The following is a 24,564-nucleotide window of genomic DNA, read 5'->3' as shown; positions in this document are numbered from 1 at the left end:
TGACTTAAATCAAGAATCAGAGATACTTGCAGGAACACCTCAGCAAGTGAGAGTCCAAAAGTGGCAGGTAAAACCTGGAACCTCAATCAGTGGCAAATACCGGATGAGAGACTCCCTCCTGGGCACACAGAAGACTGGGCGATTTGGAAGGCACTGAACAGAGTGCACTTTGGCACCATGAGATGCAGAGCCAACCTTAAGAAATGGGGCTACAAAGTGGAGTCCACATGTGCATGTGGAGAAAAGCAAACCACACCACTTATTACAATGCAGTCTGAGCCCTGCCACATGCGCAATGGAGGACCTTCTTACAGCAACACCAGAGTCACTCCAAGTGGCTAGCTTCTGGTCAAAGAACATTTAGCACAATGCCAAGTTTTAAACTTTGTGGGTTTTTTATACATTATAACTGTATTCTCAATTTGCTTCTGACACAATAAATAAGTTTAGGGCAAGGGGCCAGTCCACGATCCTTCAGACTGTTGAAAAAATAAAAAAAAAACATTCCTATGCCTTATTTGTAGTGCCAAAAAAACCCAACAATGAAAGAACAATGCAATATTTAAAAATAAGAACAATTTTAACCAACATAAACTTATCAGGATTTCAATGAGAAATGTGGGCCTGCTTCTAGCCAGTGAGATAGTCAAGTTAATTAGGATTGTTGTTGTTGTGTGCCTTCAAGTCATTTCAGACTTTGGGCGAGCCCAAGTCTAAAACTGAGGGCAGGGGCCAGGTAAATGATCTTGGACAGCCACAACCGGACCACAGGCCTTAGTTTGGAGACCAGGGGCTTCTCTAGATGAGCAGTTTAAAGGCCCATTCCAAAACTGCAAACTCCAGAATTCTGCAGGAGGCAGTCACAGCATTTAAAGTGGGTTAAAGTGGGAAAATGTTCAAGTGTGCACAGGCCCATGCACCTGTGTTCTTCTGGAGCTGTTCATCTCAACCCTCTGGATTGCTTTCCCCCTTGTGTTGTATCTGGAGGAAATGCAAGCCAAAAGGAACAGCTGAGCCCCTGCTAGTTGCGGCCTGCGGTCACTCAAGGACCTCCTCTACGCTCACTAATTAAAACACTTCGAAGCCAGCTTCAAACTGCTTTGGTCTGACAACAAACTCCCGCAGGCGCGAATGAAAGCAAGCCGTTAATGCGCCTCAGTGCCCTGCTGTTCACCTCCCAGGCCTCGAAAAGGCGGAAGCTCGCTCAGGTGACCTAAAACTCAGCGCCGCCACCTCCTCCCGCCCATTTGGCGGCGCAGGCGCAGAAGCCGTCGCCTCGTTCTCCCTCAATTGCATTTCGAGGGAGGAGGAGTCGCTCTTCCGCCGCCGCGCTCGCTGATTGGTTGCCGTCGAGACTCTCCAATATGGCGGCGCCCAACTCTCATCCAAACTGTGAGGACTTTGCTGAATTCCAGGTACGGCCCCGGAGGCTGCTTTCACGCTGCTCCTCGGAGCCGCCGCAGGCCCTCCTCTCAGGTGGAAGCGGCGGGCCTCTCACCCGCTCCCTCTGGATAAGGACACGGGACAGGGGTTGGTGGCCCTCACCCGACCCCTGGATTGTGTAGTTCAAACATCATAAAAGACTTAGGCCCCTTCCACACAGCTGAATACAATACCACATTACCTGTTTTGAACTGGAATATATGGCAGTGTGGCCGCAGATAACCCAGTTCAAAGCAGATATTGTGGGGGTTTCTGCCTTGTTATTCTGGGTTATATGACTGTGTGGAAGGGCTCTTAGAAGGGACTCCCGAAGGCCCTCCGATCCAGCTCCCTTCTTGCCATGCAGGGAAGCACGATCGAAATCCTCCACACAGATGGTCATTCAGGCCCCTTCTACACTGCTGTATACCCAGATTATCAAAGCAATCCACATTACCGATTTTGAACTGGTTTATCACAGTCTACACTACCAGATAATCCAGTTCAAAGCAGATCTGGAATCGGATACTGAATTATATGGCAGTGTAGAAGGGGCCTCAGCCTCTGCTCCAGAGAAGGAGCATTCTGATACATTCTGTATCATTTTGTGCATTTTCGAACACTTCTCCCAGGGCCCTTCCACACAGCCAAATAACCCAGAATATTAAGGCAGATAACCCCACAATATCTGCTTTGAATTGGGTTATCTGGACCTGTTCTACGGGCCCTTCCACATAGCCCTATATCCCAGAATATCAAGGCAGAAAATCCCACAATATCTGCTTCTATCAGAGTCCACACTCAGATAATGTGGGTTTTTCTGCCTTGATATTCTGGGATATAGGGCTGTGTGGAAGGGCCCTACACAGCTGAATAAAATCCCACATTAACTGCTTTAAACTGGGATATATGGCAGTGTGGACTCAGATGTTCCAGTTCAAAGCAGATATTGTGGATTATTCTGCCTTGATATTCTGGGTTATGTGGCTGTGTGGAAGGGCCCGGGAAGAAGTGTACGAAAATGCACAAAATGATACAGAAGGGGTCCTAGTTTAAAGTAGATATTGTGGGATTTTCTGCCTTGATATTCTGGGTTATATGACTGTGGAAGGGCCCTGAGTCCACACTGTCATATAACCCGGTTCAAAGCAGATACTGTCGGACTTTATACAGCCATATACACAGCCATATAGCCTGGAATATCAAGGCAGAAAATCCCACAATATCTGCTTTCAACTGAAGGCCCTTCTATACTGCCACATATTCCAGTTCAAAACAGAAAATGTGGCCCCTTCAGCTGTGTGGAAGGGGCCACAGAACATCAAGGCAGAAAATCCCACAATACCTGCTTTGAACTAGGGCCCCTTCCATACAGCTAAGTAAAATTTCGCATTTTCTGCTTTGATCTGGAATATATGACAGTGTGGATTTAGGGCCCTTCCACACAGCTATATAACCCAGAATATCAAGGCAAAATAACCCACAATATCTGCTTTGAACTGGAATATCTGAGTCCATACTGCCATATATCCCAGTTCAAAGCAGATAATGTGGGATTTTATTCAGCTATGTGGAATAGGTGGGATGTTCTGCCTTGGTATTCTAAGTTATATGGCTGTGTAGAAGGGCCCTTAGAGTAGTTTTTCTGAGATCGGTTCCTGGCTCCCAGATCATCAAAGGAGTTTAGCCAGAACAAGAGTACGTGCAAATCTACTGCTTAAATTGACAAACCATAGCCAACCAGGATCTTTAAACCCACTTCTTAAAGTATATAAGGCTAAGGTTACCCAGATGCTCTTAATATGGAGCTGAAGTTTATTTTGTTTATTATTTTGTTTATTTTAACTTTGATTGTAATGTAGGAGTATATGTCAAGTGTGCTTGTCAAGTGTTTTGATACGATTTATGGGCTAATCAATAAAACAAACTGTGCTTTGAACTGTGTTATCTGAGTCCACAGCAGAAAATGTGGGATTTTATTCAGCTGTGTGGAAGGGCCCCAATTTCCTTTATAGTATATAGTTTCTGGGTAAATTTTACTTTGACGTGAATAATATCCCAGCATCCCCAATGTCTTCCATCTCCAAAAACTGTAGAAAATAATTTATAAATAAAGTTGAATCAACATGGAATATCATCTATGCATAAATCACTCTTGTAAAATGTTGAAATACATCACCAGCAACTACATACCCAATATAATTTGTTGTAGCACAAAATAGCTCTGACGCAGACCGTATTATCTTGGCCTTGTGTCGTTTTATTTTATTTTATTTTATTTTATTTTAGAATGCATTTTAAATTTGATTTTTAAGATTTTTTTCCCACAGAACCCCTACAATGCTTTTGTGGAACCCTAGGGTTCCACTGAACAAATCTGGAGCCAATTGAGAACTTTCCACTTCCTCTTTCCTTTCTTTCCTCAAGCTCCCAGGACAGGCAGAGGAGAGCCCATTTGTGTCATGTTCTTCCTTTTTCCTCTTCCTCTTCTTTTCCTCCTCTTCTTTCTTCTCCTCTTCCTTTTCCTCTTCTTCCTTCTTCTCTTCCTCCTCCTTTTCGTCCTTCTTCCTGCTTACTGGCATAGCTTCCTCCTACATCTGTGGCTCATTGATGACTTCCTCTTGTCTCTCTTTTACCTTCTTACTGCACTACCTTTCCCACTCTCTCCCTCCTTGTCATGCCCACTCATTGAGACCTTGGGATCAAATTTTTTTTAAAAAAATCATTAAAATACTTTTTAAAAATGAAGACATTTAATTTAATTTTTTCTATAAAACAGCTTAAAATAACCAACCTAAAATTGAAGCTGTGGCAACTTCCTAGATTAGATGCAGGAAAAGTTCTATGGGAGGTTTGGTAGTGGACTTGTCATCACTTTTATTTCAAGAGTCAAAGTAACATTAGGCTGCAACTAATACATGAACTGTCAATAAGACTAGTAATTCTAAAGGTAGGGGCTAGATGTGATTTTTAGTCCGCATTAGTTGAATGGAACTTATTAAGTCAACATTTATATACATCCCACAAATAATGGATCTCATTAAATTAGGACTGGGACTTATAATTCAGTAAGTATATGACAATACTAGTAGTTCATGATCCATTTATAAGCAGCACAAACACCCCGACTTGGGCTGTGGCTGCCAGTATTTAATAGCTAGTCCAGGGGTCCCCAAACTAAGGCCAGGGGGCCACATGCGGTCCATCGAAGCCATTAATCAGGGCCCCGCAGCAGCAGCTCCCTCCTCCTCCATTGTGGAAGGCACGTGCGGCGCAAGGGAGGAGGGAAAGGCCTTTCCCACCTCCTCCCTCAACTAGTGCGCGCCTTCCAAAGCTTTGCTTGTTTATAAGGATATTTTAATTATTATTTAATTAGTAATTAATTATTAAGGGGTGCTTTCCTAGTGCTTTTGGTGCACTAAAGTCAGAAGGGGGTTGGACTAAATGGCCCAAGGGGTCTCTTCCAAACCTATTATTATTATTATTATTATTATTATTATTATTATTATTGACACAAAGACACAGTATAACACAGCAAACAAGATATATATGCTGGATTTCGTATCACAAAATCACAAGTTGAACACTTCCCAAGTGTTTAGGACTGTGTGATGTATTATTATTATTATTATTATTATTATTATTATTATTATTATTAACAACATTGAGGCTGAGTGGCCATCTGTCAGGGGTGTTTTACTTGTGCTTTTGGTGCACAAAGGCAAGGGGGTTGGACTAAATGGCCCAAGGGGTCTCTTCCTACCCTCTTATTATTTTTATTATGATTATGATTATTATTAGCATTGAGGCTGTATTTGTTCCCATTTTGTTTTTTTTGTTTTTTTACTTCAAAATAAGGTATGTGCCGTGTGCATAGGAATTTGTTCATAGTTTTTTTTAAAAACTATAGTCTGGCCCTCCAACGGTCTGAGGGACCCTGTTTAAAAAGTTTGGGGATCCCTGAGCTAGTCTTTTTTTCATTTACAAACAGTCCCTAAGCTACGAACAAGATAGATTCTGTATGTTTATTCTTAAGTTGAATTTGTTTGTAAGTCAGAACAGATACATTTTTCAAGGGGAACTCCAGTCATGTGTGTGTGTGTGTGTGTGTGTGTGTGTGGGTAGCAAAGGGAAGGGTTAACACTCCCGTGGAGTTTGTTTTGCTGTCTATGCCCCTGTTCAGAAGATTTCACCTCACTTTCTGTCCCTGTGCCCATTTCACTTTGAAAATTTCGCTTGTTGTGGAAACACGGGATTGCTGAGAAAGCTTCAGTGGAGACACCTTTTCCCCATAACTCTTTCAGAAGTGAATTTCCCTTCTGAGGGGCAGATTTATCTGACTTCCTGTTGTCTCAGACCTGTTCTTAACTATGAGTTGTTTGTCTTTTAGATGTTTGTAACTCTTTATCTGTCAAATCAGTAAATCTGTCATTATTTTTTCATTACAGGAATTGCTCAGAGTGATGAGAACAATTGATGACAGAATAGTCCATGAGTTAAACACTACTGTTCCAACATTATCTTTTGTAGGAAAAATTGATGCTAGCCAAACTTGTAAAGATCTTCACCAGTCGGTAAATATCTTTATTGTTCTTCTCTCATAGAGGCACCTTTTAAAATATATGTTATCAGGCCATAACTGACATGTCAAATAGTAATGATGGAATTTGATATCATTTCAATGTTCTAATGCTAATTGTGCTTTATCCCTCGAAAGGTAAGTTCTCATAAACATTTTATGCTTCGTAAATAGTTGCTGTGAACTTGAGATATATGTTACTTTGTCCTAAGTGCTGTTTGTAATCATGCCTAAGAGGCTGGGGATTATGCGTACAAAACACAGCCTCTCACATTCCTATATACAAACACATGTGGATATGCTAGCATACATATACTGGACATACTGGAATATGAAACAGCTTGGAAGCATCAGTATTATCCAACAAGCAGACCAACATCAACATTTCCCATTTCTCTTAAGAATTTCTGACACTTTGGAAATGAATGTAATGTCTACAATGTAACTATTTTATTTCTTAACCTATTTTTCTTGCCTAAATATAAGTTGTATTTTTCCTTGTTGAAATTCTTTTTCTTAGTTTTGATCTGACTATATGATCTGATAAGGACATCTGGAATCCTGATTTTGTCCTCTGAGATGTTTACTTGAAACATACTTAATTTGGTGTCATCTGAAAATTTAATATGCATAGTTCTGTTCCATCATCATAAGTCATTTACAGTAATTCCTCCACATATGCGGTTGTGACTTTTATGGATTTGATTGAAATGTTATTTTTTTTAGCAATTTCTAGATCATTCAGTGTGACTCTAATAGTAATAATAATAATAGTAATAATAATAATAATAATAATTTATTACTAATAGTTATTGTTAACCTGCCTCTCCCCAAGGCTTGAGGTGGGTTACACAACATAATTTAAGAACATACATAAAAACATAATCCATTCAAAATGCATAGATTAAAATGCGTATTAAAATAATAACATAAGATTAAAATATGTATTAAAATAATTCAGATCAATAAAATGTCAAATTAAAATTTGGAGTTTAAAATGGACTGGGTAGGTCTGCCAAAAGATTTAGGCCTAATTGTGTTTTAAATTTGACAGCTCATTTAGCTGTCTGAGCTGTTCTGGCAGGGCATTCCACAGTCATGGGGCGGCCAATGAAAAGGTCCTCTGGGTGACTGTTGAAGTTGGTTGAAGTAAGCAACCCCCATAGGACCTCTGGGTCCTAAGGGGCGAATTGTATGGGAGTAGGTGATCCTGTAGGTAATGTATAAAGCCCTTTATATACTGTAGGTATATAAGGCTTTAAAAGGCAAAATCAACACTTTGTACTTTGCCAGGAAACTAATTGGCAGCCAGTGGAATGATTTTAGCATAGGTGTAATATGTTCACTCTTAGATGTTCCTGTAACCAATCTGGATGCAATGTTTTGAACTAGCTGAAGTTTCCAAACTTGGTACAGAGGTAGATACAAGTCATTGCGGAAGACCAGTAAATCTTGCAAGACAAATCTTATATAGCATTTGATAAACTCCCCCAATATATTTTGATTGGAAAACTGATTAAATGTGAAATAGAGGGGGACACTATCAGATGGACCCATAATTAGTTAGAAAACTGTGTTCAAAGAGTTAGCATCAATGACTGTATTTTGAACTCAAGGAAAATGTTGAGTGGATTGCCGAAAAGCTCTCTTCTGGGGCAACACTTACATATTTTTGTCAGTTATTTAGATGATGAAGTGGAGAGAATCCTTATCAAGTTTGTGGCTGATACAACAGAAATCAAAAGAACCTTGCTAAATTACTGTAGATAATTGGTCTGTAATTAATAGAATGAAAGTCCTGTGTTTGGTTCTGGGCTTCTTTTTAAAAACAATATAAATAAGTGAGTGTGGGTTTAGGAAAGAACAACAAGGATGATAGAAATGGAGATCAGAACATAGACGGAAAAGTTAAAGGAGCTTGGAGTGCTGAGCTTGGTAAAGAGAAGACGGACAGGTTGCTCACCTGTAACCATGTTTCTTCGAGTGTACTCTGTGAATTCACACTAATGGAGAAGCTGCGCCTGCGCAGGTTCCGACGGAAACTCTTCCAAGCTGAAGTTCAAATTTTGGCGGTAACCACGCCCCCCCTTCCCAAGGGGCATATAAGGCAGCCCCAGGCGCCCGCTCTCCAGTTCCTACGCCGCCAAGGCAACGAGAAAGGGAGAGGTTTGCCAGAGGGGAAGGAAGGGCGGGTTTGTGTGAATTCACAGAGTACACTCGAAGAAACATGGTTACAGGTGAGCAACCTGTCCTTTTTCTTCGTGTACTCTGTGAATGCACACTAATGGAGACTGACACGCTAAGGTCCCGGATGGTGGGACAAGGCAAACTCGACAATCAGTGAATGTCCAAACATATGTTTATTAGGACATATTGAGATAACAGTCCCAAGAGACCAGTGCAATAAATTGTCCGAAAGGACCAGTGCAATGCAAACATGAGCATAGTAGAAGAGAAAACATAACATAATAGAAACACGCAATTGCGTATAGTGCATATAAACGCTCTCCCAGGGGGGAGAGGGGAAAGAACATCATGCCCTTTGACATACCCGCCAGGATCAATAAGGCGCTACAAAGCAACAGAGCAACTGCTCAACACAATCAGGGAAAAACATATCCCTAGAGGTAGGTATGGGGAAAAAAACCGGCCCAAACTTGAATGAGAGGTATAGAGAGTCACCTGCGGGTGAGTATAAGGAGAAAGGACGTTTGAGAGTCAGGAGAGGCAAGATGAGAGTACTGATCTTGCGAAGGCCGAGTCCTTTAAGGCTTTATTGTCCAGCCTGTAGTGAGAGACAAACGTAAGAGGGTTTGACCAGATAGCCGCTTTGCATATGGAGTCAAGCGGAATACCCCTAAGGAAGGCGGTCGAAGCCGAGAGGCCCCTAGTCGACCTCGGGCGGATGGATGGAGGAGGAGGTCGCTTGGCTAGTTCGTAGGCCAACTCAATGGCCTGAGCGATCCAGTGGGACAGTCTTTGGGAAGAGATGGGATTACCCAACTTGTCCTGGGCATAGGCGACAAAGAGTCTTTGTGTCTTACGGATGCCCTTGGTACGGTCCCTGTAGAAGAGAAGTGCCCTTCGAACGTCGAGAAGGTGCAGTTTTTGCTCGAGAGGGGAGGAGGGGTTAGAGAAGAAAGCTGGTAGGACAATGTCCTGGTTGAGGTGGAAAGCTGACACCACCTTAGGGAGAAAGGTAATGTCCGGGCGAAGAACAGCGCGGTCATGGTGAAAACGTAGATAAGGCTCGTCGACCCTGAGAGCAGCAAGCTCGGATGGCCGTCGTGCCGATGTGATCGCCACTAGAAAGGCCAGCTTCCAGGAAAGCAGACGGAGATCGGTCGAGGCAAGCGGTTCGAAGGGAGCAGAAGTGAGTTGAGAAAGTACAAGTTCGAGGTTCCAGCCCGGCGTAGGTGGTAGCGACGGCGGGCAGATGTTATTGTAGCCTCGGAGAAAAGTTTTGATCAAGTGGTGAGAAAAGAGAGATGGCTGACCGTGGCGTTGAAAGGACCAGGAAAGAGCTGCGAGATAAGCCTTAATAGAAGCGAGAGAGAGTTTCTTCTCGACGAGGGTCATGAGGAAGTCGAGGACCACCGATACCGAGGTCGGAAAGGTGTCGACATTACGGGATCGAAGGAAGGCGTGAAAGCGAGAGAGTTTATAGGAATAAGCCTTGGTAGTAGACGGCTTATGGGCTGCCCGAAGGACATCTTGCAGGTTCTGCGGAAGGGCGGCTAGGTAAGAATCCTCCATGCAGTGAGATGAAGGGAAGGGAGGTCCGGGTGAAGAATTTTGCCGTCCTCCCTTGAGAGAAGGTGCGGCGAGGGAGGCAGAGGGCGAAACGTTCCTCTGGAGAGACGAAGAAGGGCTGGATACCACGGTTGGCGGGGCCAGGCCGGAGCTATGAGAATCGCTGTGACCGAGATCGAGAGAAGTCTTTCGAGAACTTTCGGTATGAGGGGAATCGGTGGAAAAAGATAAAGCATCTCCGCCGACCAGTCCAGTAGAAAGGCATCCCCTAGACAGCCGGGGAAGGAGTTCGGGGGAAGTCTCGCTCCGTAGCGGGGTAGCTGAGCGTTGTGGGGAGACGCGAAGAGATCCAGAGTAGGGCGTCCCCAGTGGAGGAACAGACCGTCGAGGATCTCGGGATCGAGCTTCCACTCGTGAGAGGAAGATGTCATCCTGCTGAGGGCATCTGCTAAGTCGTTTTGGGCACCCGGCAGGTGGATTGCAGAGACCTGTACGTCGTGGGCTATGCACCAAACCCAGAGACGGGAGGAGAGGAGCATCAATTTCCTCGAACCCGTACCGCCCTGTTTGTTGATGTAGAATACTGCTACGAGGTTGTCCGATTGAATGAGGATGGGCTTGTGACGGATGAGGCGAGAGAAAGCTTTCAGGGCTTTGAGAATGGCGAGAAGCTCGAGGAAGTTTATGTGGTTGGCCCTCTCGGATGGGGACCAAAGACCTTGAACCGTTAGACCGCTCATGTGGGCTCCCCAAGTGTAGGTGGAGGAGTCCGTGGTTATGGTTAGCGACGGCGGGGCTGGATGAAATGGGAGGCCCCTGCACACGTTTTGGTGAGACGTCCACCATGAGAGGGACTGGCGGACGAACGACGGTACCGACAAGTACTTGGAGTTGTGGTGGTAGAACGGCTTGAAAGTGTCTATAAACCACCTTTGTAGGACCCGAAGGCGCAGCCTGGCAAACGGGGTCGTGAGAACCGTGGAGGCCATGTGGCCCAGAAGGACTTGAATGGCACGGGCTCTGACCCTCCGGGTGGATCGACAAAGGGCGATGTGGTGGCAGAGAGCTAGGAATCTGTCGAACGGTAGTGAAACAGTCTCTGTGACGGAGTCGAAGAGGGCTCCGATGAACCGGATTCGGGTTGACGGGGAGAGATTTGACTTCTCGGAGTTCAGTTGGAGGCCGAGAGATTTTAGAAGACGCAGCGTGAAGGAGACGTGGTTTTCGAGAAGAACCGGATCGGGCCCGACGAGAAGCCAGTCGTCCAGATAAGGAAAGACCGTGATGCCATGTAGCCTGAGGTGGGCCGCTACGGCGGCGACGACCTTGGTAAAGACCCTTGGGGCCGTAACGAGACCGAAGGGTAAAACGGTAAATTGGTAGGTTTGGTCGAGAACTTTGAAACAGAGGAACCGTCTGTGCGCCTCCCGTATCGCCACGTGGAAGTAGGCGTCTCGTAAGTCTATGGAGGCAAAGTAGTCTCCCCGCTGCAGCATCGGGAGGATAGAGGCAATAGAGACCATCCTGAATTTGGAAGGGCGAATGAATATATTGAGGGCCCTTAGGTCCAGAATGGGGCGTAGCCCGCCCCCCCTCTTCGGGACTGTAAAGTATCTGGAGAAGAAACTTAAAGGGTCCAGTTCGGGAGGGGAGGGACGGATGGCGCCTTTGGCCAGTAATGCATCGACTTCGGCCAGTATCTCTGGAGAAGGAGTTGAGTAGAGAATGCGACCTGTAGGTGGGAGGTCTGTGAACTCTAAGGCGTAGCCGTCTTGGACAATGCGAAGAACCCATGCATCTGAAGTAATGGATTCCCATTGATTGTAAAAGGGGGCTAGGCGGTCGGCGAAGGCACAGGAGGGTCGAGGCAGCGTGGGCTCTACACCGGTAGCGGGCGAGGAGCTTTGGCAGGGGTTGGCGTCAGGCACGCCGGTTAGCCTGCGGAGGAGCGGGGGTGGTTCGACCGCGTTGCTTTTGCGGATGAGGTCCTCGACGAGGTTGGTGATGGGTTTGATTATTCGAGCCCGAGGGCCGCCTGAAGGAGTGGTGTCTGAAAGATTGCGGCGGGAAGCGGCGGGAGCGGTGCGGGAACCAGCGGGTGCGCTGAGGTTGCGGTTGGTCGCCACATTTAGACGCAAGAATTTTAAAGTCATGATTAGACTTGAGTTTGTCATCGGTACCGGAGTTAAATAGTCCGAGCGCGTCAAAGGGAAGGTCCTCAATGACCTGTCTGGAAGATGAGGAGAGACCCGAAGACCTCAGCCAGGCGTGACGGCGGATGGATATCGCGTGGGCAATCATCTTGCCCGCAGTATCACCTGTATGTTTCGCCATTTGTATTTGGTGGTGAGCAAGCGAGTCTGCTTCCTGTTGGAGGGTAGTGAGGACGGAGCGGTCTTCGTCCGACATCTTAGCGAAGAAGGGCTGTGCCTTCTCCCAGATAATCTGCTGGTAGGCACCCATGCAGGCTCCATAGTTTGCCATGCGGCAAAGCAAAAGGGCTCCAGAGTAAAGTTTTCGACCCACGGCGTCGAAGCGCTTCCCTTCTCTGTCGGCCGGAGTGTTCGACTGACGACCTGAGGATTGAGAGGCCTTAACGACCAGGGAGTTGGGGTCGGGGTGGTGTTTGAGCCACTCCAAGGTATCATCGTCGGTACGGTACCAAGTCTCGATCCTCTTCGAGGTCGGAGGAATGGAGGAAGGGGTTTTCCAGGAGGCCTGGATAACGTCCAAGAGATAAGGCAGGAAAGGGAGTAGCGTGGCCGGCGGAGCCTGGGCCTGCACCCTTTTAAAAACCGGATCAGACACTGCTTTGGAAGTCTGCTTGATCTCCAAACCCAGGGCGTCGGCCATTCTGACCATTTGATCAGAGAAAGCACGAATATTGTCAGTAGGAGAAGGCGGGTCCGCCTCATACGCATCGTGGGGAGGAGAGAGGTCGAGACCGAGAGAGACCACCGAGGCCGAGAGGACAGAGTCTGGGCGGTCAATATCAACATCTTCCTCCTCAGCCCCTTGGGGGGACTGAGGGGGAGAAGAAAGCACAGTCTCGGGAGGAGGCATGGCCTCGCGGGAAGAGAGGGCCGGGAGCCGAGGATCCTTAGAGGCTGAGGCCTGGGCTGCTCGAGCCAGGCGAGCCGTTTGTCTGCCACGCTCCGGTGTCGAGGTGGGAGGGAAGAGCTGTTGGCGCGACGAGTGAGGCGGCGCAAGGGGCTCCGGCACCGGCACCCTGACCACCGTTTGGGTAGAGTGGTGGGGTGAGTCCTGCAGCTCCCCGTCAGACAGGGGGTGCAATGGAGATTGAGATACATCTCTAGGCCTCTGGGCTGGCACAATTGGAGAAGACCTTCTCGAGGAGGTTGCCGAGGAGGACGGCGGGTCTCGCCTTGAGGAGGCCGAGGAAGAGGAGCGCTGAGTTAGCCGTTTTTTTGTCGGCGGTTGCTTAGATGCAACCCTCAAGGACTTGCCAGGTGTGGGAGGAACCACAGCTGAGTCAGATTGCGCTCGACGAGACTCCTCGTGAGCCCTCTTAAAGGCTATCTTAATGGCAGAGGAGGACGGCGGGGAACCAATACGGGAGCGGATCGAGGTCACCGAAGCCAGAGAGCTCGACGTCGAGGAAGGCCCCACCTTGCCGGAACGGGTGGAAACGGTAGCCGTCGTCACGGTACACGGCGGTTTGGCCGGTTTAGCAGTCCTGGAAGCCCTGGACGCCCTGGACGAGACCGAGGAGGCTTTAGTTGTCGGGGGCCTAGCTGGCGGCGCCGACATCGCTCTCAGAGCTGAAGAAGACGACGTACCCGACGTCAACGGAGTCGGTTCTGGCGCGAGAGATCTTTCGTAAAGCGCCGCTCTAAGCCTAGCGGCTCTGTTCTTTCTGGCCTGAGCTGTGAGAGCTAGGCAGAAACGGCAGGTACTGACCACATGGGCCTCGCCAAGACAGAAGAGGCACTTGGCGTGGCCGTCCGAGTCAGGAATTTTAGCCTGCACACTGCGTGCAACGCTTGAAACGAGTAGTAGACATGCGAAGAGTCCGAAGTGAACCTTGCGGCGGAAAAAAAGGAACTGGAGAGCGGGCGCCTGGGGCTGCCTTATATGCCCCTTGGGAAGGGGGGGCGTGGTTACCGCCAAAATTTGAACTTCAGCTTGGAAGAGTTTCCGTCGGAACCTGCGCAGGCGCAGCTTCTCCATTAGTGTGCATTCACAGAGTACACGAAGAAAAATGAGGGTGACACGATTCTTTAAATACCTTAAGGACATTCGTAGAGGAAGATGCAGGTTTGTTTTCTGCTCTCCCAAAGGATAAGGCCAAGGGTAATAATGTCAAATGACAGGTGAGTAGATTTTAATTAAACATTAGTAGAAACTTAGGATAATGGAATCACATAGTTAGTAGATAGACCACAAGGGCCATCCAGTCTGAATCCCTGCCAACCAGAAATGCATCAGGAAAGCACTCCTGGCAGCCTGTTTAAAAACTTTTTTGAAATTCGAGAAAATGTTCTTTCTTTTTGCATATTCTGGACAGTAAAACTGTCAACAAATTTGTTGGATCTTACAATCTTGGGTGGGTGTGAATGCCAACAAATATTGTTGTTGGAATACTCAGTTACTTCTGTCTCTCACCCTTACTTATCTGTTCTAGGAAAGCATTGCCCAAGTATTTTGATTTCCATAAGACCTTCATCAAAGTCTCCCATGACAGTCTTGCAAATAAGCTAGTGGGCTAGACAATACTACTGTTAGCTGGATTTGTAATTGGTTGCCTAACCAAACCTAAAGGGTGCTCACCAATGGCTGCTCTTCATCCTGGAGACAAATGACTGATGGAGTGGTATAGAGTCAGGCCACGCCCTCGCGTTGGGCGCCACCTTCCCAGGGGCGCTATTGAGCCCCTGGGAGGCGGGGCCACACCTGGCGGAGGCGGGGCCGTGTGATGCGGAGGCGGGGCCAGGTCTGGCCCCGCCTCCCGCGGGGCGCGCCATGGCGCAGCCAGACTGCGTGTGGTGGCAGTCTTTCCAGGCCGCGGCCTTTGTCGCGGCCTGGAAGGACTCCCGCCTCACGCAGCCTGCCGCCCAGCCACGGCGCGCGCCCGCTGTAGCGGAAGTCCTTTCAGGCTGCGGCCTGGAAGAACTCTTGCCGCAGCTTGGCTGCGCCAGGGCGCGCCCCGCGGGAGGCGGGCCCACGTCTGGCCCTGCCTCCCGCGCCACGCACCCTGGCGCCGCGGGAGGCGTGGCCGCCCGGCGTGGGAGGCAGGGTTAGGGCGCGGGAGGCGGGGCCAGTCCTAGCCACGCCTCCTGCGGCGCAGGGGAGGGGGCGCAAAAAAATATTTGCGTACCCCTTTAAATTTCCTCAGGCCGGTCCTGTATAGAGTTCTGCCTTGGGCCCAGTTCTGTTCAGAAATGTTATCAGTGACTTGAACAATGGAATAGAAAATATGCTTACCAAATTTGTATGTAACACCAGATTAGGAGGGGCAGTTAATACCCCAGGATTGGAATCCAAAATGACCGTAACAAATTAGAGAGCTGGGCTAAAACTGGCAAAACTAAAATAGATTTCGATAGGGAGAAATGTATGGTACTACACTTAGGCAATAAAAATGAAATGTACAGATATCAAAATAGTAACACCTGGTTTGACAAAATTCCATGTTAAAAGGAGTTTGAAATCTTAGTAGACCAGAAGATGAACATATATCAACAGTGTGATGCAGCAGCTAAAACATCAATGCAGTTCTAGGCTGCATCAATAGTAGAACTTAGTCTGACCTCTTCTGGAATCCATGTCCAGTTCTGACCACCGCTGTTAAAGAAAGATATTGACTAGTGTTCAGAGGAGAGTGACCAAAATGGTCAAAGGTCTAGAAGCCAAGCCCTTTGAAGGAAGCTAGGTATTTGATCAGAACAATCAGAGTTGTTGAGAGCATGGAAGTCTATAGTAAACCTCTACATCGTTTTTTCTGCTCCCTTTGCTTTTGTGCAGATGAACTCAATTTGTTTTCCTTGCTCAAAATCATACATGTCAAATGCAAGGTCTACGGGTGAAATCCAACCTGCCATGTAATTTTCTGTGACCCATGAGGCTTTCAATCCCAGGGAAACAAAGTTATATTTATGCAGTCTTATAATTATAAGTAGCCCCCGATGATGCAGAGGTTTAAACTGCTGAGCTGCTGAACTTGCTAACCAAAAGGTCGGCAGTTCAAATCCAGTTTGAATCCCACTATTAACCCCAGCTTCTGCCAACCTAGCAGTTCAAAAACATGCAAATGTGAGTAGATCAATAGGTACCACTCAGGCGGGAAGGTAACTGCAATCCATGCAGTCATACCAGCCACCTGACCTTGGAGGCGTCTACGGACAACGCTGGCTCTTCGGCACCAATCCCCAGAGTTGGACACGACTAGACTTAATGCCAGGGGAAAACCTTTACCTTTACTATAATTACAAATGGTCTTTTGAAGGCTGATATGGCCCTTGGTGAAAAAGGTTTGACACCCCTGCTCTAAATTGAGGCCCTCTTCATAGATGTACCCCTCATTGAGATACAATGCCACTCCTTCATGTTTAATCTTTGGTGGGGTTTTTTAATCAGTTATATACCTTCATTACTATATTCCAATAATGAGCTTCATCCCAGCATCTTTTAATACAGTGGTTCTCAACCTGTGTGTCCCGAGCTGTTTTGACCAGCTGTTTTGACTCCCAGATATCTCTAATTTTTTAGATGGTGAACATCTCAGAAACAAAACTTGTCTCTGCCCCCTTTTATCCGCCATCTTGTTATATCAGGGGTTTTTTCCCATGCTTTTTCAAAATATATCAATGTTATTTTCTATCAACAACTTCATTCTGTGTGTCTTTTTAAAAAAATTTCATCTCTGCTTGTGTACAATAAAAAGTCTTGGAAGAACAAGATAAAAACTCAACTGACATAAAGCCTCAAACAATTCAGTCAGGACTGAGTGTATTCACTTGGCGTGTTATATTTATTTATTCATTTATTTGTTGACTGGCTGTTGATTGCAGAGGTAGCTTTGCAGGAATGCTTGACACAGTAGCCTTTTGCTTTGCAGATATCCCATATCAATTTCCATAGTACATTAATAATAATAACTGTAAATCCTGGGATATCAGAAATTGCAGTATGCCTGAAGCTACAGATCTATTTGGAAAGCCACTCACTCATCCTTTTACAGAAAGTGAACAGAGTGACATTTTTTTCTTCATGGCATGTTTTTTTTTTTGTCTCAGTGACTAAAAGAGCATTTCCTTTTGAGGTAGTAAACTTGGTTCATGCTACCAACATCACTCTCTCAGTCTTTACAAAATCTCTTCAGCAGTCATACTGTGAATTGGATTTTAAGTACAATTCACCTTTAACCATTCTTTTATTTTAATAAATTTCTACTTTTGATTGCATTGTTTACACATTTTTGTGTGTTCTTTATCATTATTTATTTAGCTGTCAGAGGCTCATGAAAGTAGAGACAGAATAATCAAAAGTTGTATCGCCCAAACATCTAACGTAGTAAAGACTTTGCAAGAAGAGAGAAAGAAATCTCTGGAGGACATAGCATTATTAAAAAGGCTCAGGAAAGAACAGACAAAGGTGAGTATCAAAATTATATTCTGAGCCTTTGCATTCTTGTATGTAATATATAATATATTCTAAGCAGAGAAAGAAAAACAAACACAAACCATAGTTCATAAGCATGGTGAAAAGATGTGGCCATTATTCCAAGATGAGACAAATGAAGATCAGTTATTGCAAACCTGTTTTGTAACATCACATCCTTCTGTGGTTTAATAATGATTTGTTAGCGGCATCCTTTCTGCACACTCCAGATTCTGGATAAATAGCTGTATCAAACACTGCTGTTTAAATTGTTGATGTAGTAAAGATTCCAAGGGAAGAGAAGAAGAAATCTCTTGTAGATGTAGCATTAATTTTAAAAAGACTCATGAAGACAATTGGAGAAGCTAATACCAATTGCCAACTAACTTACTTCATATAAAAAATTGTGATATTTTATATAGCAATCTTTCTCAGGCCGTAGAAAATAATATTAATTAGGTCCTATGACAATATCTTCAACATCTAGAATCTTTTTGGAATGTCAATTATCATAGAATCATAGTTAGAAGAGACTGTAAGGGCTATTGTTGCACCCCTAGGTTGTGTAGGCACCTCAAAACCATTCTGGAGCCCCAGAATATTAGCAAGCAATTTATTGAAGATTATATGCAAGAAATAGCACATTAAAGTTCAGAGTCAATAAAATGAGTTTAAATCCACAAGAACAAGGTTCCATACCATGAGAAAGTAGCTCATTATTTCGTTTCAAAAGCAGACACCTACTCCTCCTAATACACTCCTTTTCTCAACTGAGTTATCACTCTCCTCATGTAAAGCTCATTATCCCTCCCTACTTTATCAGTTCCTACATCCAAACTAGAATGTCTATCTGGCACCTGAAGATCCGACCTTGACTGCTGGAGGAATGCGGTTCAAACTGCCTGCTTGCAGTCATTCTGTCTCTGGTCCCAGAATCCATTGGGACAAACTCTGGCTGCATCTCAGGCCCAAACCCAGAGTCCTCTGGCAAGGCACATGGTGAAACAAACTCTGCCTGCACCTCTGACAAGGCAGGTGCAGGGACAATCACAGGCTGAATGGGACCAGTGTCAGGCTCACCTGACAGCTCAGCTGGAGGCTGGGCTAAAACAGCTATCCAGTTCCAACTTCTTACCATGCAGAAAAATACAAGCAAAGCACTCCCAACAGATGACCATCTAGCCTCTGCTTAAAAACCTTCAGAGAAGGAGACTCCACCATGTTCCGAGGCAGCAAATCCCACTGCCAAACAACTCTTACAATCAGGAAGTTCTTCCTAATGTTTAGGTGGAATCTTTGTTTTCCCTGCAATTAGAATTCATTGTTTTACAGTGAATTCATTCCTTCCTGGCGGGGAAAACCCAGACCGTGGTGCTGGGAGAAGCCCGTTCAACCCCATGGAGGAGCCTATGGGGTCTCTCAGGGGTCTGTTTTGGCCCCCATGCTTGTTTATCGTGTCAGGTGCAACTTGAGTCGCTTGTGGAGTGAGAATTGGCCGTCTGCAAGGAGATTGCCCAGGGGACGCCCGGATGTTTTTTGATGTTTTTTACCATCCTTGTAGGAGGCTTCTCTCATGTCCCCGCATGGAGCTGGAGCGGATAGAGGGAGCTCATCCACATTCTCCCCGGGTGGGATTCGAACCTGGCAGCTTTCAGTTCAGCAACCCAACTTCAAGTCACAAGGCTTTAGTCCACTAAGCCATTGGGGGCTCTTAGGCCCCCCATGCTATTTAGCATATACAAGGAACAGCTAGGAGAGATGGTCTGAAGTTGTGGGGTGCAGTACCATCTAAATGCAGATGACACCCAACTACTATTCCTTTCCACACAAAGCCAAAGAAGCTGACCAGGACCTAAACTGTTACTGTCATCAGTAACAGACTAGATGAGGACTAACAAACTGAAGCTTAATCTAAACAAGACTGAGGTGCTCCTGGTCAGTAAGAAAGCAGATAAGGGAATAAGAATTCAGCCTATGTAAAATGGGATTATGCTTCCCCTGAAGACACCTTTGGGTGTACTCTTGGACTCAGAGTTGAACCTGGAGACCCAGGTTTCTGCGGTGTCTGGGAGTACCTGTGCACATTTAAAACTTGTGTACCAAATGCCCTCATTCCATGAGACGCTATATCTGGCCATAATAGTACATGCCTTAGTTAAATATCATTTGAATTATCATAATGCACTGTACTTTGAAGAATGTTCAGAAACTTCAGCCGATCCAAGGACCTGTGGCCAGATTGTAACTCGGGCTGATTAAAAGGAGAATACAACTCCCTAATTGCAACATCTCTCCTGGCTGCCACTTTCCAGGCACAATTCAAAGTGCTGGCTATGACCTATAAAGACATATGTGGCTCAGGCCCAACCTTTTTTGGCAGATTGTACCTCCAGACTCAGATCCTCAAGAGAGGGTCCTTTTATCAGTCTCATCCCCATCACAAGTATAGCTGGTGGGGAAGTGAGAGAGGGTGGCTGCTCCTCGACTCTGGAACTCACTGCCCAGGGAAACCAGAATGGCCCCCTCCCTGCTGTTTTTTCAGCCTGTTAAAATCTTTTTATTCAGACAGGATTTTAAAACATTCTATTTTTAAAGAATGGTCCAGGGCGGGGAGAGGTGCTTTATTTTTAACAGCTTTTAAGTCAAGAGTTTATTTTATAATTTCATTTCAAAATTAAATTAATTAATTGTAATTAAATTAAATTTTATTATTTGTATGCTTTTAATTGTATTGCTTTTAAAATTGGAAACTACCTTGGGTCCCAATCCAAGAGAAAAAAGTGGGATTTTAATAAATGCAATAAAAATGAGAATCTTCTTAGCCATTTCATCAAGTTCCACCTTGATTGGATTAATATTTTTATGGAACATCTGTCACAGTTATGTAAAATGCAAGTTCACAGGAAGAGTCAGAATCGAAAGATCTAGTTTGTCTTTTGCCTTCTTTAGTTGGGCTGTCATAATCAAATTCTTTTTTGAAACAGTGGTTTTGCTGTCAAAAGAACAGTGAGGAAACTTTCTGTATGTATCAGTGCATCTTGGTTCATTTTGGAAGAGGGTGAGAAACAGAGAGAAAACTCACCTATTCTGAGGAATAGAATATGTGATAAGTCTGATGTTTATAAGTTGGAAATTGTGCCAAATTCTCCATCTTTCCAGTTGCCATCACAGTGCCCCCAAATCTACCAAATGTGAATCATCATTGTTCTCATCCTACTTCTAAAATGTTCACTGTTTCAGGTTGTTCAATTTAATTGTTTCATTCCAATTCAGATTGTTTAATCTTAATTTAGTGTTTTTTAATTAAACATTATATGATTACTCGATACTTCAAAATAACAAAAACAGGGAGGAAGGGGGAGAAATAGGAATGTGGGTGCATCTTTAAGACTAAGTGGTTTGTATTTTAGTCTGGGGTTTTGTGGATATAAATCAATTTCTTCAGATGCACTACAGGGTGATATTAAAGCCTCAGATTATACAATTGTGGGATTGGGGCATAACGTAATAAGACCCTATAAATGGTCTTCCATTATGATTAATTTTAATAATCTTTTTTCTGTTACCATAAGATCTATTAAAAACAGTGTAAGTGTTAATGTAACTCTGTTTTGGTGTTAAGACAGAAAGATTTACCACACAACAAATTGAGACACAAATATGGGAACATTGGATTAAGAGTGGTCCAGCAATGCAACTGAACCGGCCTGGAATCTGGTGTTTTTTTGAATTAAAGTACCATATTTCAAATTTAACTTTTCTTTTATGGAGATTCTCAAAACGACTGATAGTTAATCATGAACGTATTCCTAAAAATCACCTGAATCCACCTATCTTGCAAAATCCCTAAAACAAACAATACTTTTTTCTTCTCTTCTGTAGTTGAAATTAATGCAATCAGAACTGAATGTTGAAGAAGTGGTAAACGATAGAAGCTGGAAGGTACGGAGGTACACCGAATTTGAGACTTTGCATCTGTCGGAATGTTTGTTGCAACACATTAAGATTACAATACTTTAGAAAATATGCAGGGAAAAATGGAAGCAATAAACTAATCCAAAATGAACTCTAAATAGCAATAAAATATTATTAAATAAATAGGCAAGAGCTCTTCTCAGGCACTTCATTTCTCTTTCAATAAACATGAGAGGGCAAGCAAGGAGACCATGCTAGTCATGCCTACTACTGCCTTGTCTTCCTCCTGTGGAGTAACCTCATCTTGCCATGGATGCTTAAAATCTAAATATTCCAGATTCAGTGGGTAGTTCCTTGGATAGAAAAGGCTCTTTTCTTCAGAAACCCACCCTTATTGAATAGAGGACAATGGAAATAAGAGAGAGAATGAGATAGCACATTATCCCTTTGTATTTGCTAAACTCAGGAATTGTATGTTTTTTAAAAGGCAAAGACAACATAGGAAATATCATTTAAAACACAATTTGCCTATGGTTGTCTGCATACTCATCAAGCATTGGCATTGTTTTCATTATTGCCAGTTAAATGGAAACTACTGTCTTTATTGTGCCACTATTTCAGTCCAACGTGTTAACTACAGGGGCATTAAGTACAAGGCACCTTAATTTTTAAAAATGTATATAAATTTATGTTTATATGATCATAATATGTCTCCTTGCACAATAGCATTTCAGACGGCAGCTGGAGGTTATACATCCCTCCCCCCCCCCCCCACGTATACACAAACACACGTTAAAAACCCTATTTCCTGTGCCAAAAGGTAGCAAGCTGCAGATATTTCCATGCTGTTATTCTTTCAGATCTGTTAGTTTGTTTTGAAACTGCAGTTTTTGGTTTTAATGTGAGAATGCTTTCCTGCCTGTTTCAATTTGGAATGTTTGGAAAAGTTATTCAGGTGGTTCTCTGTATCCATGGATTCTGCATTCACGGATTCCACTATTCATGACTTGAAGATACCCGCCTTCCAATTCCAAAAAATAAACCTTGATTTTGACATTTTATGTAAAGATTTTGCTATGCTGTTGTATATAATGAGATGTGAGCATCCATGGAATTGGGTATCCAAGGGAAGGTGTGGTCCTGGGACCAAACCCCAGTGGATGCCAAGGGCACAGTGCAGTTCCTTTGGGGAAAGTAGTATGGGCTTTTTCTCAGCATGTAAATCAACCTTTTATCATGCATTATTAAGTTTACCTCTAGGGTGAGCTACTCAGTAAGTTATTGAGTGCTTTGATAAATAGGTATTATTACTGCACTAACTGTCCCTCTCTTATTTGATGTCTTAGGTATTTCATGAACGCTGCAGAGCTCATTATAAACCACCGAAAAGTCAATGATATAAGTGAGGGGAGAGTTTCCCCTGATAGTGGACTTCAGTCATGCAAATAAACTGGAGAAGAATCATGGAACAAGCTGCATGGGACCTTTTGAAAACATCCAGTCTGTGGAATTCAGTCTAATGAATGATTTTGCTAATTGAGTTTTGTACAAAATTTGTACAACAATGTCAGAAGGTTAAATTTTTTATTAAAAAATCAGAATTCATTATTGGAATGTTAGCGGCAGCATTTTTGAAAGCATACTTAAGAAAAGAAGAGAGAATGAAAAATGCCTCCATTCTTTTGAGCAAAAAGTTGGATCTTTTCTCATTTGGGATCTGTGGTATTGAGAAGTCATTAAAAAGTGAATGCTGTGATATGAAAATGGCAAACAAGCAGATAATGCTGGAAAGTTAGTACAAACAAACTGGAATTTAATACACTTAATTAAAATTACAGTTAGGGAAGAATATGGTGTTCACAGATTTGGTGCAATTCCAGCACACTTTCCTGTGTATTCCAGGATCATACTGAGTGGAAAAAAAAGACTTCAGATCAAGCAAATCTAAAGATGTTCTGAACCTCCTCTCTTCACTAATATTGGAGTGGCATGGACACCAAAGTTTTCCACTGCGTCACAGAGGCTATCAAAGACATACCTTTCCTATTTGCCGGCCTGTGCATCTAGTCAGAAAGTGGGAAGGAGACATTAAATCCAGTTTCCATCTTCATAGACTGAGAGGGAGATTTGTCATTTATGGCCCCTGAAATGCTCTCCAAAACACCATAAGATTATAATCCTGTTTCATGGGTTCCCAATATAAGCAAAACTCACTTTAAAATATACAACACTGTGCTCTGCAAAATGTGCATTTCAGTAGTCAGGGCGTCTTTAGTTGGGGGATCTACCAGAATTCGCTAGAATTACAGTATAGGCCTCATAATGAAATAACATTGGCTGATGTCTGACATCAATCAAATGGGCTCAAGCAATTCTATATCCTCCCCACTCCATTCAAGCACTGGGAATGTCCGCTGCTGTTTACTAGGGAACAAAAAGGATACATTTCAGGCAGCTTGAACGAATAAGATATGAAGACGAGCTTGTGAATAAAGTACACCTCCTTTTACTTCTTGCCACCCATACTAGTTATTTATTTATTTCGTGTCAAAAGCATTGTACAACGAATACATTTCAAATAATGGAAATTAAAAAAAAGAAGAAATCACAAGCAACTAAATAGTTTTGGACCAAAAGCGGGCAACAGCAACCGCATTGTCTGTAGCTTTAAACAACAACTCCTCCGTGCATGAGGCAGGGCATTGTGGGCAAGCATACATATGCGGAGTTGTTTGTTCAGCTCCACAGCCACACAAGGTGGAGGATTCCTCCAGGTAGTGCCACCTTGCCAAGTTGTCTTTTGATCTGCCCACTCCACTTCTGAGTCTGTTCAGGGACTTCCAAGTTGCCCATTCTAGTCACATCTGTCTTCTCACCACTAGTCAGCAGCAAGAAACATTTTGGGTGGTTCACGGAGAATCATAAAATTGGAAGGAACCACAATGACCACCCAGTTCAATCCTCGCCATGCAATCAAAACACCCCCCAACAGATGGCCATCCAGCTTTTTCTTAACCAGCAGAGAAGACCACCATCCCAAGAGGCAGCCTATTCCATTGTCAAACAGCTCTTCTCCACTGTCAAGCAGTTCTTCCAAATGTTGAGGTGGAATTTTTTTTCTGCAGTTTGAATCTGTTGTTCCATGTCTTAGTCTCCAGAGCAGCAGAGAACAAACTTGCCCCATCCTCAATGTGGCATCTTTTCAAATGTTTAAACATGGCTATCATGTCTGCTCTCAGCCTTCTTTTCTCCAAGCTTAAATATATTCAGCCCCC

At 44.3% G+C, this 24,564-nt stretch overlaps 1 protein-coding gene across 2 annotated transcripts; it reads left to right on the top strand.

The window, feature by feature from the left end:
• The first annotated feature begins 1,270 nt into the window (after positions 1–1,270).
• mix23 (mitochondrial matrix import factor 23) lies at positions 1,271–22,894 on the top strand. 2 transcript variants are annotated; one of them, XM_003227293.4, is made up of 5 exons: positions 1,271–1,415; positions 5,871–5,996; positions 17,222–17,368; positions 21,257–21,316; positions 22,636–22,894. In XM_003227293.4, exons 1-5 carry the CDS (start codon positions 1,365–1,367, stop codon positions 22,684–22,686), a joined length of 435 nt encoding a protein of 144 aa, XP_003227341.1. In that variant the 5' UTR covers positions 1,271–1,364; the 3' UTR covers positions 22,687–22,894. The 2 variants fall into 2 exon arrangements, with proteins under 2 accessions (XP_003227341.1, XP_062827388.1); XM_062971318.1 differs by having other exon boundaries at positions 21,257–21,324.
• Positions 22,895–24,564: the final 1,670 nt, after the last annotated feature.

The sequence above is a fragment of the Anolis carolinensis genome, chromosome 2 (assembly GCF_035594765.1).
Source record: "Anolis carolinensis isolate JA03-04 chromosome 2, rAnoCar3.1.pri, whole genome shotgun sequence".
NCBI classification, from domain to species: domain Eukaryota; kingdom Metazoa; phylum Chordata; class Lepidosauria; order Squamata; family Dactyloidae; genus Anolis; species Anolis carolinensis.
The sequence above is the reverse complement of the archived record's forward strand: the minus strand, read 5'-3'. Positions and strand labels throughout refer to the sequence as shown.

Coding starts and splice junctions, on each gene's coding strand:
- mix23 (XM_062971318.1), top strand. CDS start 1,365: ATGGCGGCGCCCAACTCTCATCCAAACTGTGAGGACTTTGCTGAATTC. Junction 1,416..5,870: donor AGGACTTTGCTGAATTCCAG/GTACGGCCCCGG, acceptor TTTTCATTACAG/GAATTGCTCAGAGTGATGAG. Junction 21,325..22,635: donor AGAAGCTGGAAGGTACGGAG/GTACACCGAATT, acceptor TTGATGTCTTAG/GTATTTCATGAACGCTGCAG.